This window comes from Zingiber officinale, chromosome 7B (assembly GCF_018446385.1).
Source record: "Zingiber officinale cultivar Zhangliang chromosome 7B, Zo_v1.1, whole genome shotgun sequence".
NCBI classification, from domain to species: Eukaryota; Viridiplantae; Streptophyta; class Magnoliopsida; order Zingiberales; family Zingiberaceae; genus Zingiber; species Zingiber officinale.
The window spans coordinates 75204877-75216892 of NC_055999.1; the positions used below are offsets into that span (position 1 = coordinate 75204877).

General features: G+C 43.2%; 1 protein-coding gene across 1 annotated transcript; it reads left to right on the forward strand.

The window, feature by feature from the left end:
* Positions 1-9572: 9572 nt before the first annotated feature.
* On the forward strand, positions 9573-10148 carry LOC122004446. Its single transcript, XM_042559332.1, has 2 exons — positions 9573-9692; positions 9861-10148. The coding sequence occupies exons 1-2, from the start codon at positions 9573-9575 to the stop codon at positions 10146-10148; spliced, it is 408 nt and encodes a 135-aa protein (XP_042415266.1).
* The last annotated feature ends 1868 nt before the right edge of the window (positions 10149-12016 follow it).

The window sequence follows — 12016 nt, forward strand, 5'->3', positions numbered from 1 at the left end:
GATGTGTTCCCATTTCCACTCTGGAATAGGAATCCTCTGAAGTAAATTGGTAGGTCTCTAGTGCTCAACCTTCACTTGACTAGACATCTAGCTACAAACTCCGCGATGTCTTTCTTCATGTCGTTCCACCAATAGGAATGCCTTAAATCTCAATACATGTGGCTTCCACCTGGGTGGATAACAAATCGAGAGCGATGTGCCTCCTGAAGTAACTCCTTTATAACCGAGTAAGATTGAGGTACGCATAATCTGCCTTGGAAATAAATAATACCCTCGTCATCTCGAGTAAACTCCGTCTGCTGCCCGGAAGCTAACTAGCTGCCAATGAACTGTAAGCGCTGATCACTGGCTTGGGCCTCTCAGATCCTCATCTTGATCGATGACTGTGCAACCATGGTAACAAGAATACCCTGCTCTGTCTGTCCCTGCACCTCAAGGGCTAACTTAGAGAAACCCTGAATCAAGTCCGTGACCAAAACTCGGTGGCATGCTAAAGTCTCTCTGGACTTCTGACTAAGTGCATTGGCAACCATATTAACTTTTCCTGGATGGTAGCTAATGGTACAGTCAAAATTCTTCAGAAACTCTATCCATCTCCTCTGTCGGAGATTGAGTTCCTTATGGGTGAAAAGGTATTTGAAACTCTTATGATAAGTAAGAATCTCAAATATAATACTATACAGATGATGCCGCCAAATCTTCAAAGCAAATATAATGGAAGCCAGCTCCAGATCATGTATTGGGTAGTTCTTCTCATGTTCCTTTAACTGACGAGAAACATAGGAGACTACCCTATTGTGCTGCATCAAAACAGTGCCCAAATCCTGTAGAGAAGTGTTGGTGTAGAGTATGAATCCGTCCTCTCCAAAGGGAAAAACCAGAACTGGTGCCGACACTAATCTCCGCTTCAGCTCCTGGAAGCTGGTCTCGTAGGCTTCTGACCATGTGAACTTCACGCCTTTCCTGGTCAGGCGTGTTAGCGGCATAACAATGTGAGGGAAACCCTTAACGAATCATCTGTAATATCCAGTAAATCCCAAGAAACTGCGGATCTCCTGAACTGATTGCAGCTGCTCCCAACTAGTGACAGCCTCGATCTTCTGAGGGTCTATGGGCATACCTCGGCTAAAAACCACGTGTCCCAGAAAATCGATCGAAGGTAGCCAATAAGCACACTTGCTGAACTTTACATATAGACAATGTTGTCAAAGAATCTCCAAGACTATGCGAAGACGCTATGCATGTTCCTCCTCGGAACGCGAGTAGATCAAAATGTCGTTGATGAAAATGATAACGAACTGATCTAGATACTCCAGGAAGACACGGTTCATCAAATCCATAATACCGCTGGAGTATTGGTAAGCTCAAATGACATTACCAAAAACTCATAATGTCTATATATAAGGCATACTCAACCATAAGATTACTAGCAACGAATCTGTAATCCGATCACCAAATTCATAAATATCACACATGACACTCACTATGTCACCATCAACGACATACCCAAATAATAGATCATCAAAATAAATACCCACTAATAGATCATGAAAAAAAATATCTACTAATGGATCATTAGACAACCACATAACTCAACATTTACTTCAATAAATTATTAGAAATCCACATATCACAATATCTAATATCACAATATCCCTCAACCTCAAACCATCGTCAACATCAATCAAACCTGATAATTTTCCAGTAACAAATTCTCATCTTGGTGCACTATTAAGATGTATAAATATATCACAGTCCCACCTAAGTTATATGACTACAGAAATCCAAGGGATATCCCTTGACTTCCTGATCGATAATCAACAACTCTCCAAGTGGTAGAGATACGATCGATCCAAAAGATGAGTATAAAAACTCTACTAATTTCATCCATAAATATTCAAAGAGTATGTCAAATATCATCCTTCAGATACTTAAATATCCACAATAAAGATATGACAATTTAAAATCCAAAGGGCCTTTCAACCTCCTACTAAGAGTCTACCCATCAAAGAATATCACCACAAATCTCATAATCACACTCGTATAATGTCCTCCGACTAATGTCGACAAAAGATCGAACACTCCAATCTAAATTATAAACTTCAAGACCTTGGTAAAATGATCATGTGGTCAAGGTCTCGAGCTACTCGATGGAGACAATGTTAGTTGAGTCAACTAACCATTGTCTTATAACACATCATACTACGATTGCTCCACCTAAGGTTCTGTAACCTTTTGTGACAAGCAATGCACACAAGGGTAGAGAAGTACTATCAACAAACAACTAACTAACATAACTGTCAATCGACGCTCTGCTCTTCATAAATCATCATATGATATTTTCACTTAGTGAAGGTGCAACTTCCTAGGTGTTAATCAACTAACACCACCTTTGTATCATTGCGGGTCATAAATCCCTAGATACCATCAAGGATATCCATGATCTGTCCATGAGTCAGGATCCCCCATGGAATAACGTTAGGCAAGTCAATTGACCATCACCTTATTATCCATCTGCTATCGAAAGAGGTAGTGAAATACTCGCTCTCAAAACACCTCAACGTAATTACCATATGATGCATTGATCTAAAAAATCATCATCTGCTTCTTCCTTCACGTGAAGGCTTGTCATGTAAAAGACAAACAACTACCTTCACCTTTTCTTACGCTAGTACAAATTATATATCCGAATGTACTCACCAAGTTATACAACCAAGTAACGGTTGTATCTAAAAAATGTTAAGCAAGTAACTTTACACTTTTCCACAACCCTGGGGGTATCCTATCCGAATGTACCTTCTAAGTCATCCAACAGGTACTGATGATCTAGGGTCAAAAGTCCCCATGGAATAGGATACGTCAATCCTCTACAGATTGACCAAGCCGACAATGGAATATCGCTAATTCAGTCTTATCTACATTGGTACAAGTCATGTACCCAAATATGCCTCAAAATATCTAACCAAGCACGCGTAACCCAAAAATCAAAATATCTATAAAAATAGAATACGTCGGTCCCATACTGATCGAACCAACAAAAATAGATCGGTCATATACTAACTGATCCAATAAGAGTACATCAATCCTCAACCAAAGCAACTAAGGTAAATCAATCCACAGCTACCCAAGTCAATAAGGGTAAATCAATCCTCTACAAACAGAACCAAAGAGAATATAAATTAATCCTTTACAGACTGAGTCAACATGATTATTATTGGTAGTATAATATGACGAATCCCCTGAGACTATTATCCTTGATCCCAGTAGGGTCGACCGTGATCACTGGTTGACCCATCACATGAAATATATGCTACAAACAACTAGACAGGTACAAAAAGAGTACTAACATATGTCATAACTAACTATTATAGATAACTATATATGTACTAAAAGAAGTGCATGATAACAGTAAACAAATATACCTCATATAGGTTGGAAATGTCCTGCTGCTGTTTGGTGCCAAAACCCGAAAAGTCATATTGAGAAAACCAAAACATGAAATCCAAAATGCAAGAAAATAGGCATCATAAACCTGTGGCTCTGATACCAATAAATTATCATGCCATAGAGGAGTCCCTGCTAGAGGAAAATCTATCAGCATCTCCCCTGTACCGGTGACAATCTGAATCATATATACATTCACAAACTATACATCAGCCCACATGACTAGAATATATATATATATATATATATATATATATATATATATATATATATATATATACAACCATGCAGTTATATACATTAAATAGCCCACATGGCTGTACTAAAACAAACACGGTGGAAAACGAAAGAAAGCCCACACAAACAAAAAAACAAAGACTGCTAGCCAGCTAGGCTTACATAACCACAACAAAATAATTACAACTCCACATAGCAAACTCCAAAAACAAAGTCAAATTTATACAACACTAAATCCACCAAAAACATAAGACAAGTAAAGCAGAGGTAAAACTGGAAACAGTCCTCGGATGTGATGTGAGACCGACAGACAGGATATTCTAAGCGACATGACATATCTATATGATAACCTGAAAACAACAGGAAAAAAATAAGGGGTAATGAGTATAACATACTCAGTGGGTATCGATAGACATGCATAGTAAATTATAACTACCAGTAATAATCATGCAGTACAGTCTCCTGAACAATAAAAAGGTAATGTAAAATTGAACAACAGAAGAAATGTACTCACCAGGGCCTCCTATCCTGACATAAAGGTGTGAACCTCACCAACAGATGTAGGGTCACCAGACCAAATATATAATGTCTCCTATATGCATATCAATCATATGCAACCACCAAAATATGATAATCACAAACAATAAATGCAATCCATGTATATGATGCAAATGACCTAGTCACCCCTGACACCAGTTAGCCATCTCACACGCGATCATGAGACCGAGTGGGTAGGGTTTTGACAACTGTGCATTCTGCCATCACTACTCCTGAGTGATCGAGTGGACAAGATGTTGTCGAAGTACACCTATTCTCCTACCCTAAACATAATGGGGGAGCCTAAGCTCTCATCTCCCTGTGTCATAGTCAAGAGTAGGGATCTCTGCCCGCTACCACGCTGCAGTCATATTATCCATGAGCGGACCAGTGGAGCCCTGATAGAGCAAACTGCACACACCTTGTCTGATATACCACTAACCCATGAGTGATTGTGTGTGCAGATTATCTAACTGGCGATGTGCTCAACAACAATGGAGCCGACAATCGCTTAGCATGCAATCATGTAAAATGGTGCATGACACTAAATCATGTAACTCTTCAAAATACCAGCCTCCTCATAATGTGTACCAAAAGGGAAACCAAGCATGTAACTCCTGAAAATGTCAACCTCCACATAATATATACCAAAAGGCAAAATCAAGCATGTAACTCCTGAAAATGTCAACCTCCACATAATGTATACCAAAAGGCAAAATCAAGCATGTAACTCCTGAAAATATCAATCTCCACATAAAGTGTACCAAAAGGGAAAAACTGAGTGTATACCATAATCTAGGTACACATGCCAAGTATATCTATTAGCTTTACCTGTATCCGGTACTGTATTTTATGTCACTACTTCTATGAACATAAGTACACATGGAAACAATCAAGAGGACACAAGCATAAATGTATAACAGATAACAATATGAGCATACTACGGGTATCAAGTAGTGGCAGATATAATAAACATAACCATTACTACTAGATATAACCCACTACGCATATCAGAATGACAATATCAAAAGAGATAAGTCAAGGTACCTGCCTCATAAAGAAGGTCGTATCAAATAGATCTCACGTTGAAACACTCGTTTCAAATCAAAGTCCTATAACAAATCATAAAATCACAACCAAATCTCTTCATACATCAAATAGCTAATCTAAATCCATCGATCAACTAATTCCACACCAATACAAACCCAACTCAATCCAACATAATCAGCTAAGGATAGATTAACAAACTCATTAAATCTGATAAGATTCAGTTTATTACCCATATCAGCGGTTCTTGTCTCTTCCGACAATGGTAAAGCTATCCAGCAACCCTCGCTGCCTCAAGAATCATTGATCTATGACAGTGGCACAGATCCAAGCACAAAAATAGGGTCGTCGCAGCCATTGATCTGCAATCTAAAAGGTACCAATCTGATGACAAGCTGTGACGACTATCAAACAGGGAAGAGGAACAGGGATAACAACACCTCATACCTTCTTGTGGCTGAAAGGATGGCCACGGCACTAGGGCACCAGCTGGAAGATAATCAGAGAAGAAGAAAGGGGTGGTGACGGCACGAATGGTAGCCCTGCCCCCTTTGCATTGGCCCCTTACCCTTCGTCAACGACGTTGCCGAGTAGTGGTGGTAGCAATCGGGGCAGTGCGCAAGTGCCGGCACTGGATCGTCCGCAAGAGAAAATTGAAGGTAGGGCTCGGCCTTCCCCCCTTTCCTTTGCTCGAAGATCTGTCCGCATGAGGCAGCAACTCCGGAAGAAGACAACATGATGAACAGGGCCAATGTATGGAGGAGAAGGGATGCTTAGCCATCGGCGATCAGTTCCCTTGTGGCATCTGCGTCGAGGAGAAGAGGTGAGGTTAGAGCACGAGGAAGGGAAAAATTGGGATGGCTGTGTGCGGCGGTGGGGGAGAAGAGAAGAAAAAGGAGAGAAGAGGAAGAGGCATCGACGGGTTAGGGGTGACGAAGAGGAGGGCTCGGTGAAGATGAAGAGATTGTCGGCGCAGAGAGGGGATCGGGCAGAGGTGGTGTACGGCGGTGAGAGGAGAGAAAAAGGAAAGAACTTATATATATTTCTATACTTAGGTTTTTCTTAATTAAACCCTAAGTACACTCCTCAATCAACTCCTATTTTTGGGTATTCCAAATAGACTTTTTCCCAAGTCTATAAATTTATCCCCTCAAAATGTGTCATACGAGCTCCGATTAAATCCCAGAAAAGTACTAAAAATTTATAAAAATTCTAATAAGATTATTTCTCAAATAACCTTATTATTTAATTATTTGGGTATCATATTTTACAGACTGAGCTACACCATCATCAATCCCCTCGGAGGACCGTCTGAGCTTCTGCTAAGCGAAATAGACCATCAGAACAGGATGAGGAAAATCGGAGCAATGCCGCTCGAGGAGAAATAGGAATGATCGCCGGTGGGCCAACCAACGGTGATTCTAATCGAGAGAGGAAGTCGCACGCTTGGCGACTCGAGATCCATGCTGTTGGCTGCAACAAGGAGAGAGCCGGAGGACCCGAGATCAGCTTCGGCCCGAAAGACTTAGAGGGAGTGGAAATACCTCACGATGATGCATTGATCATCCGAGTTGTAATCGTAAATTATATAGTTCATAGAACTTTTGTTGATACAGGGAGTTCGGTCAACATCATATTTAAGAAGGTGTTCGATCAGTTGCAAATCAACTGAAGCGAGTTGCTGCTGATGATGACCCCACTTTACGTCTTCACAGGCAACGACGTGTTGCCGATCGGCTAAACCAAGCTAGCCATCTCGCTTGGAGAGGAGCCCCTGAAGAGGACCAGAACCACCAACTTCATCATGGTAGACTCGCCTTCGGCCTACAATGTCATCCTGGGTCAACCGGCGCTCAACGAATTCTGAGCGGTAGTATCCACCTACTACCAGAAGATCAAATTCCAGGTGGACGACAAGGTGGGAGAAGTCAAGGGTGACCAATTGGCCGCTCGGTGATGCTACGTCGAGATGGTCAGAGTATAAGCAAAAGCCGCTCGAAAAAATCTATGCTTGGAGGTAAGCTCTATCACGGAGAAGCCTCCTACATTGGTTTATGAAGAGAAGGAGGTGATCCAGATCCATCCAAGCCGGTCAGAAGCGACCACCTTTATTGTTACCGATCTGGAAAGCATGAAGAAGGCTGAGCTGATCGCCTGCCTTAGGCGAAACCATGACGTGTTCACCTGGTCAACCCATGAACTCCCCAAAATCTCGCCAAGTGTTGCTCAGCACGAGTTTCATGTCCGACTGGATGCTCGACTGGTGAAGCAAAAGAAAAGGGACTTGAGCATAGAGTAAAACCTAATTATCTGGGAGGAGATAGAGAAACTGTTGGAGGTCGGTCATATACAAAAAGTCCAATTCCCAAGCTGACTTGCTAATGTGGTGCTGATCTCCAAGATGGGTCACAAATGATGGGTCTGCATTGACTTTTGTGACTTGAACAAAGCATTCACGAAGGATTTCTATCCATTGCCCAGGATAGATCAGATGGTGGATTCCACGACGGGTTGCGAGCTGATCTGCACGCTCGATGTGTATCAGGGTTACCACCAAGTGCCGCTCGCCCAAGATGATCAGGAGAAGGTTAGCTTCATTACTTCCGGCAGAACATACTATTACAACATCATGCCATTCAGATTGAAGAACATCGGTGCCACCTATTAGAAGATGATGAACAAGGTGTTTCGAAGGAAGATTGGTCGTAGTATAGAGGCCTATGGAATAAAGCTAAATCCAAACAAGTACCTATTTGACGCGAGAAGTAGACGATTCCTAGGTTGCATCATCACAGAGTGGGGGATTGAGGCAAATCCGAGTAAGGTGAAGGCGCTGCAAGACATGCCTCCGCCACGCAGCTCAAAGGAGGCCCAATGGTTGACCGGACAGATCATAAGATTGTCCAGATTCATATCCAAGTCATCCAACCGGAGCTTACCATTCTTCAAGGTGCTACACCGAGCGAAAAAATTCCAGTGGGACGCGGAGTACGATCGGGCATTGGAAGAGCTTAAGGAGTATCTTAATTCCTTACTTGTGTTAGCTAAGCTAAGCATTGGGGAGCCACTTTAGATTTATCTGTCATTCATCGAGTATGCAGTCGGCTTGGCATTAGTTAAGTAGAATGGCCAGGAACAACAACTCGTATACTTTTTAAGCCATATATTGAAAGACGTCGAGTTCCGCTACACTGGTCTTGAAAAAATAGCTTACGTATTGGAACTTGTCGTCTGGAGGCTCCGCCCATACTTCCTTGCACATCTGATCGTCGTGATGACCAACAGCACCTTAGGGAGAGTCCTCCTTAACCCAGAGACATCTGAACAGCTAATCAAGTGGATAACCAAACTAACTGAGTTCGACATTCAATACCAGCCCCGAAAGGTGATCAAAGCTCAGTCCTTGGCTGATTTCATCACATAGGTCCAGAATGCCGAGCCGAAATCTGTTTGGCAAATATATGTCGATAGTTCATCCTCTCGGCAGGGCAGTGGGATCAGTATTTTGCTCATTTCACCTCGGGAAGATCGGATGCAACTTTCCATTCAGTCAGATTATCATGTCATCAACAACGAAGCCGAATATGAAGCTTTGATAGTTGGCTTACAGACATCTCGGCATGTCAGAGCCACAAAAGTCCTCATTCACTCGAACTCTTAGTTGGTCGTATTGGGGATGTTCGAGATTAGCAGCTCCCAACTCAAGTTATATGCAGAAGACCTTCGAGAAGTTGAAGGCAAATTTTCAAGAGGTTACTGTACAGAAGATCCCCCGAAAGAACAATCAAGTCGCAGACGAACTGGCTAAGTTAACTAGTTCATTATCACTGGTTGCGATTAGCCAGCCGATCGAACAAGTTTCATTGGTAGTGCACATTGACCGGATGGATGGAGTGATCTTCCCGAGCGACTGGAGAACGCTGCTGATTGAATTCCTCTGATAGGGTAGCACATCGGCCGACCAGGAAGTAGGTCAACTACTAAAAAAGAGGGCCAAACGATTCACCCTAATCAGAGACCAACTTTATAAGAGATCTTTCTTAAGACCGCTGCTTAAATGTGTGGGCCCAGAGAATATGAAGTATATACTCAAAGAAGTATATCATGCTTCTTGTGGAAGCCATCCGGGTGGTCGTTCACTAGCCCGAAAGGTTTTCCTGGCTGGATATTTTTAGCCCATGCTCCAAGAAGATGTTGCTCGGATAGTAACCAATTGTCTATCCTACCAAAGGTATCACAATATCTCACACCAACCGACCGAGGAGATGAATGCATCCACGGTGTCTTGCTCGTTAGACCAATGGGGCATGGACATCATGGGACCATTTCCCATGGCGACCGGTCAGCGGAGGTTCCTGCTCATCGCGGTGGACTACTTCTCAAAGCGGGGGGAGCTCGAGCTGCTGGCAAAGATAAGTGAACAGATGGTCATCAAATTCCTCTAGCAGAACATCTTGTGTCGGTTTGGTATACCCCACCGGCTCGTCTCGGATAACGAAAGGAAATTCGTCGGTCAAAGGCTAAGAGAATGGATCGAAGGCTACGGGATCCATCAAGCTTTCATCTTAGTGGTCTACCCCTAAAGCAACAACCAGGCGGAAGTCATGAACTGGGAAATCCTCAAGGGTCTACGAACTCAACTCGACCACACAGAAGGAAGTTGGATTGATGAGCTCTCGAGTGTCCTTTGGGCACTTCGCATGACTCCAAAAGAGGCGACCGACGTAACACCATTCTATCTGGTGTATGGAGGTGAAACAGTGGTCCTCGTGGAAGTCGGAGTGGAGTCCGACCGGATACAGCTCTACGACGGGGAGAACGTCGAGCGGAGGTTAATAAAGCTCGACTTGATGGACGAGGTGCGAGCTAAGGCTACCGTTTAGCTCACTGCATACTGACAGCGGATGAGGTAGAACTACAATCAAAGGGTGATCCCAAGATCCTTCCAGGTCGACGTCCTAGTGTGAAAGAGAATAAAGCCAGTCGAAGATGTCACCAAGCTTGAAGCTCCCTGGGGAGGTCCCTTCAAAGTAGTGTAAAAGCTCCGCTCGGGATCATACTACCTACAAGATGAAAATGGCAAACAGCTCGAACGTCCCTGGAGCATGAACCACCTTCAACCTTATAGAGTCAGATGAGGTGCATGAATGGGTCCCAATGTAACTACATAAGGGTGTGCCTTGTGAATGTAGGAAAACTATGAATGCAAAATACAAAGTATTTCAAACTCTTCTGTCGATCATCCAAGTCTTCCTCAATGGTCGAACGACAACCTTAAACTCTAGTTTTCCTCAACGGTCGAGCGGCGACCTTAAACTCTTGTCTTTCTCAACAGTCGAGAGACGACCTTAAACTCTAGCTTTCCTTAACGGTCAAGCTTTGACCTTAAACTCTAGTCTTCCTCAACATTTGAGTAGCGACCTTAAACTCTAGTCTTCCTCAACGGTCGAGCGACGATATTAAACTTTAGTCTTCCTAAACGGTCGAGCGGCGACCTTAAACTCTAGTTTTTCTCAACGGTCTATGATGACCTTAAACTCTAGTCTTCCTCAATGGGTCAAGCGGCGACTTAAACTCTAGTCTTCCTCAATGGTCGAGAGGCAACATTAAACCTCAGTCTTCATCAATGGTCGAACGACAACATTAAACTCTAGGCTTTCCCAACAGTTGAGCGGTGACCTTAAACCCCAGTCTTTCTCAACGGTCAAGCAAAGACCATAAACACGGGACTTTACAAAAAATGGTATATAGATGAAAGCGATCGACCAAGAAATGCGCCGCTCAAAATTTTTCATAATAGGGTGGCCGATCGATAAGACTGAATTGATCAATCAGATGTGAAAGTCGGTAGCCCGTCGCCGATCAGAAAAGACACACTTGCAAGTAATAGGAGAGAAAATGTCGAGCAGAGACACGAGGCAACAAACAAGAAAAACTTGCCGAACGGGCGATTAAGTATTAACACTTCAAAAAATTCTTACAAGAGCATGGAGGGTAATACAAAAGGAGGCAACATGCACAAGCAAGCTCACTCGAGGTAATCCAAAGAATCGTCAGGCAGTGACTTAGTCAGTTTGTCTCGACTTATGACCTTATTAGTCAAAGATGTTGGAATGTAGTCGTCGTCCTTTAGTTGATCAAGTATCCCGTCAATGGTGAGGTTGAAAAGACGGAGTGCCCAATCGACGACCTTGCCATTAAAGACGTCCGAGCGGATGTAGGCCCACTTTATAAGCTCGAACCTACTAGATTCGGCCCCCTGATACGTCTCTAAGTCTGCTCGGGAGGCCTCCAGCTCTGCCTTCAACTTGACCAACTCTGCATCTTTAGAGTCAAGCTAGGTCTTTGCGTCGAAGGGATCAGCCGACCGATCCTCCCGCTCGGCATTAAGAGTCGCCTCCGCATCCTTCAACTTCTAAGCCAACACCCTAAGCTCCTTGTTTTTAATCTCCAAGTCTTCGATCGCCCAGAGCTTCCTGGTGTTGTCCGAGTGTATCTTGGATTCGAAGGTGCTGACCTATTTATTAAGATGAGCCAATTGTGTAGCCTGCTTGGCACTCTTTCCCTTCTCCATCTCCAACTGCTCGGAGCTTTTATTCAGATCGGCTCTCAATTGGGCCATCTCAGTGCCCATTTGCTCCATCCGCTCCCATGAAGCCGCTTCCTGGCTGCTCGGGGTGTGCAGCTGCTTAACTTCTTGTTCCAAAAATATGAGCCTTCGGCATATGACCAGACTCTCTACCCAACACTA

Coding starts and splice junctions, on each gene's coding strand:
- LOC122004446 (XM_042559332.1), top strand. CDS start 9,573: ATGGACATCATGGGACCATTTCCCATGGCGACCGGTCAGCGGAGGTTC. Junction 9,693..9,860: donor CAAAGATAAGTGAACAGATG/GTCATCAAATTC, acceptor AGCAACAACCAG/GCGGAAGTCATGAACTGGGA.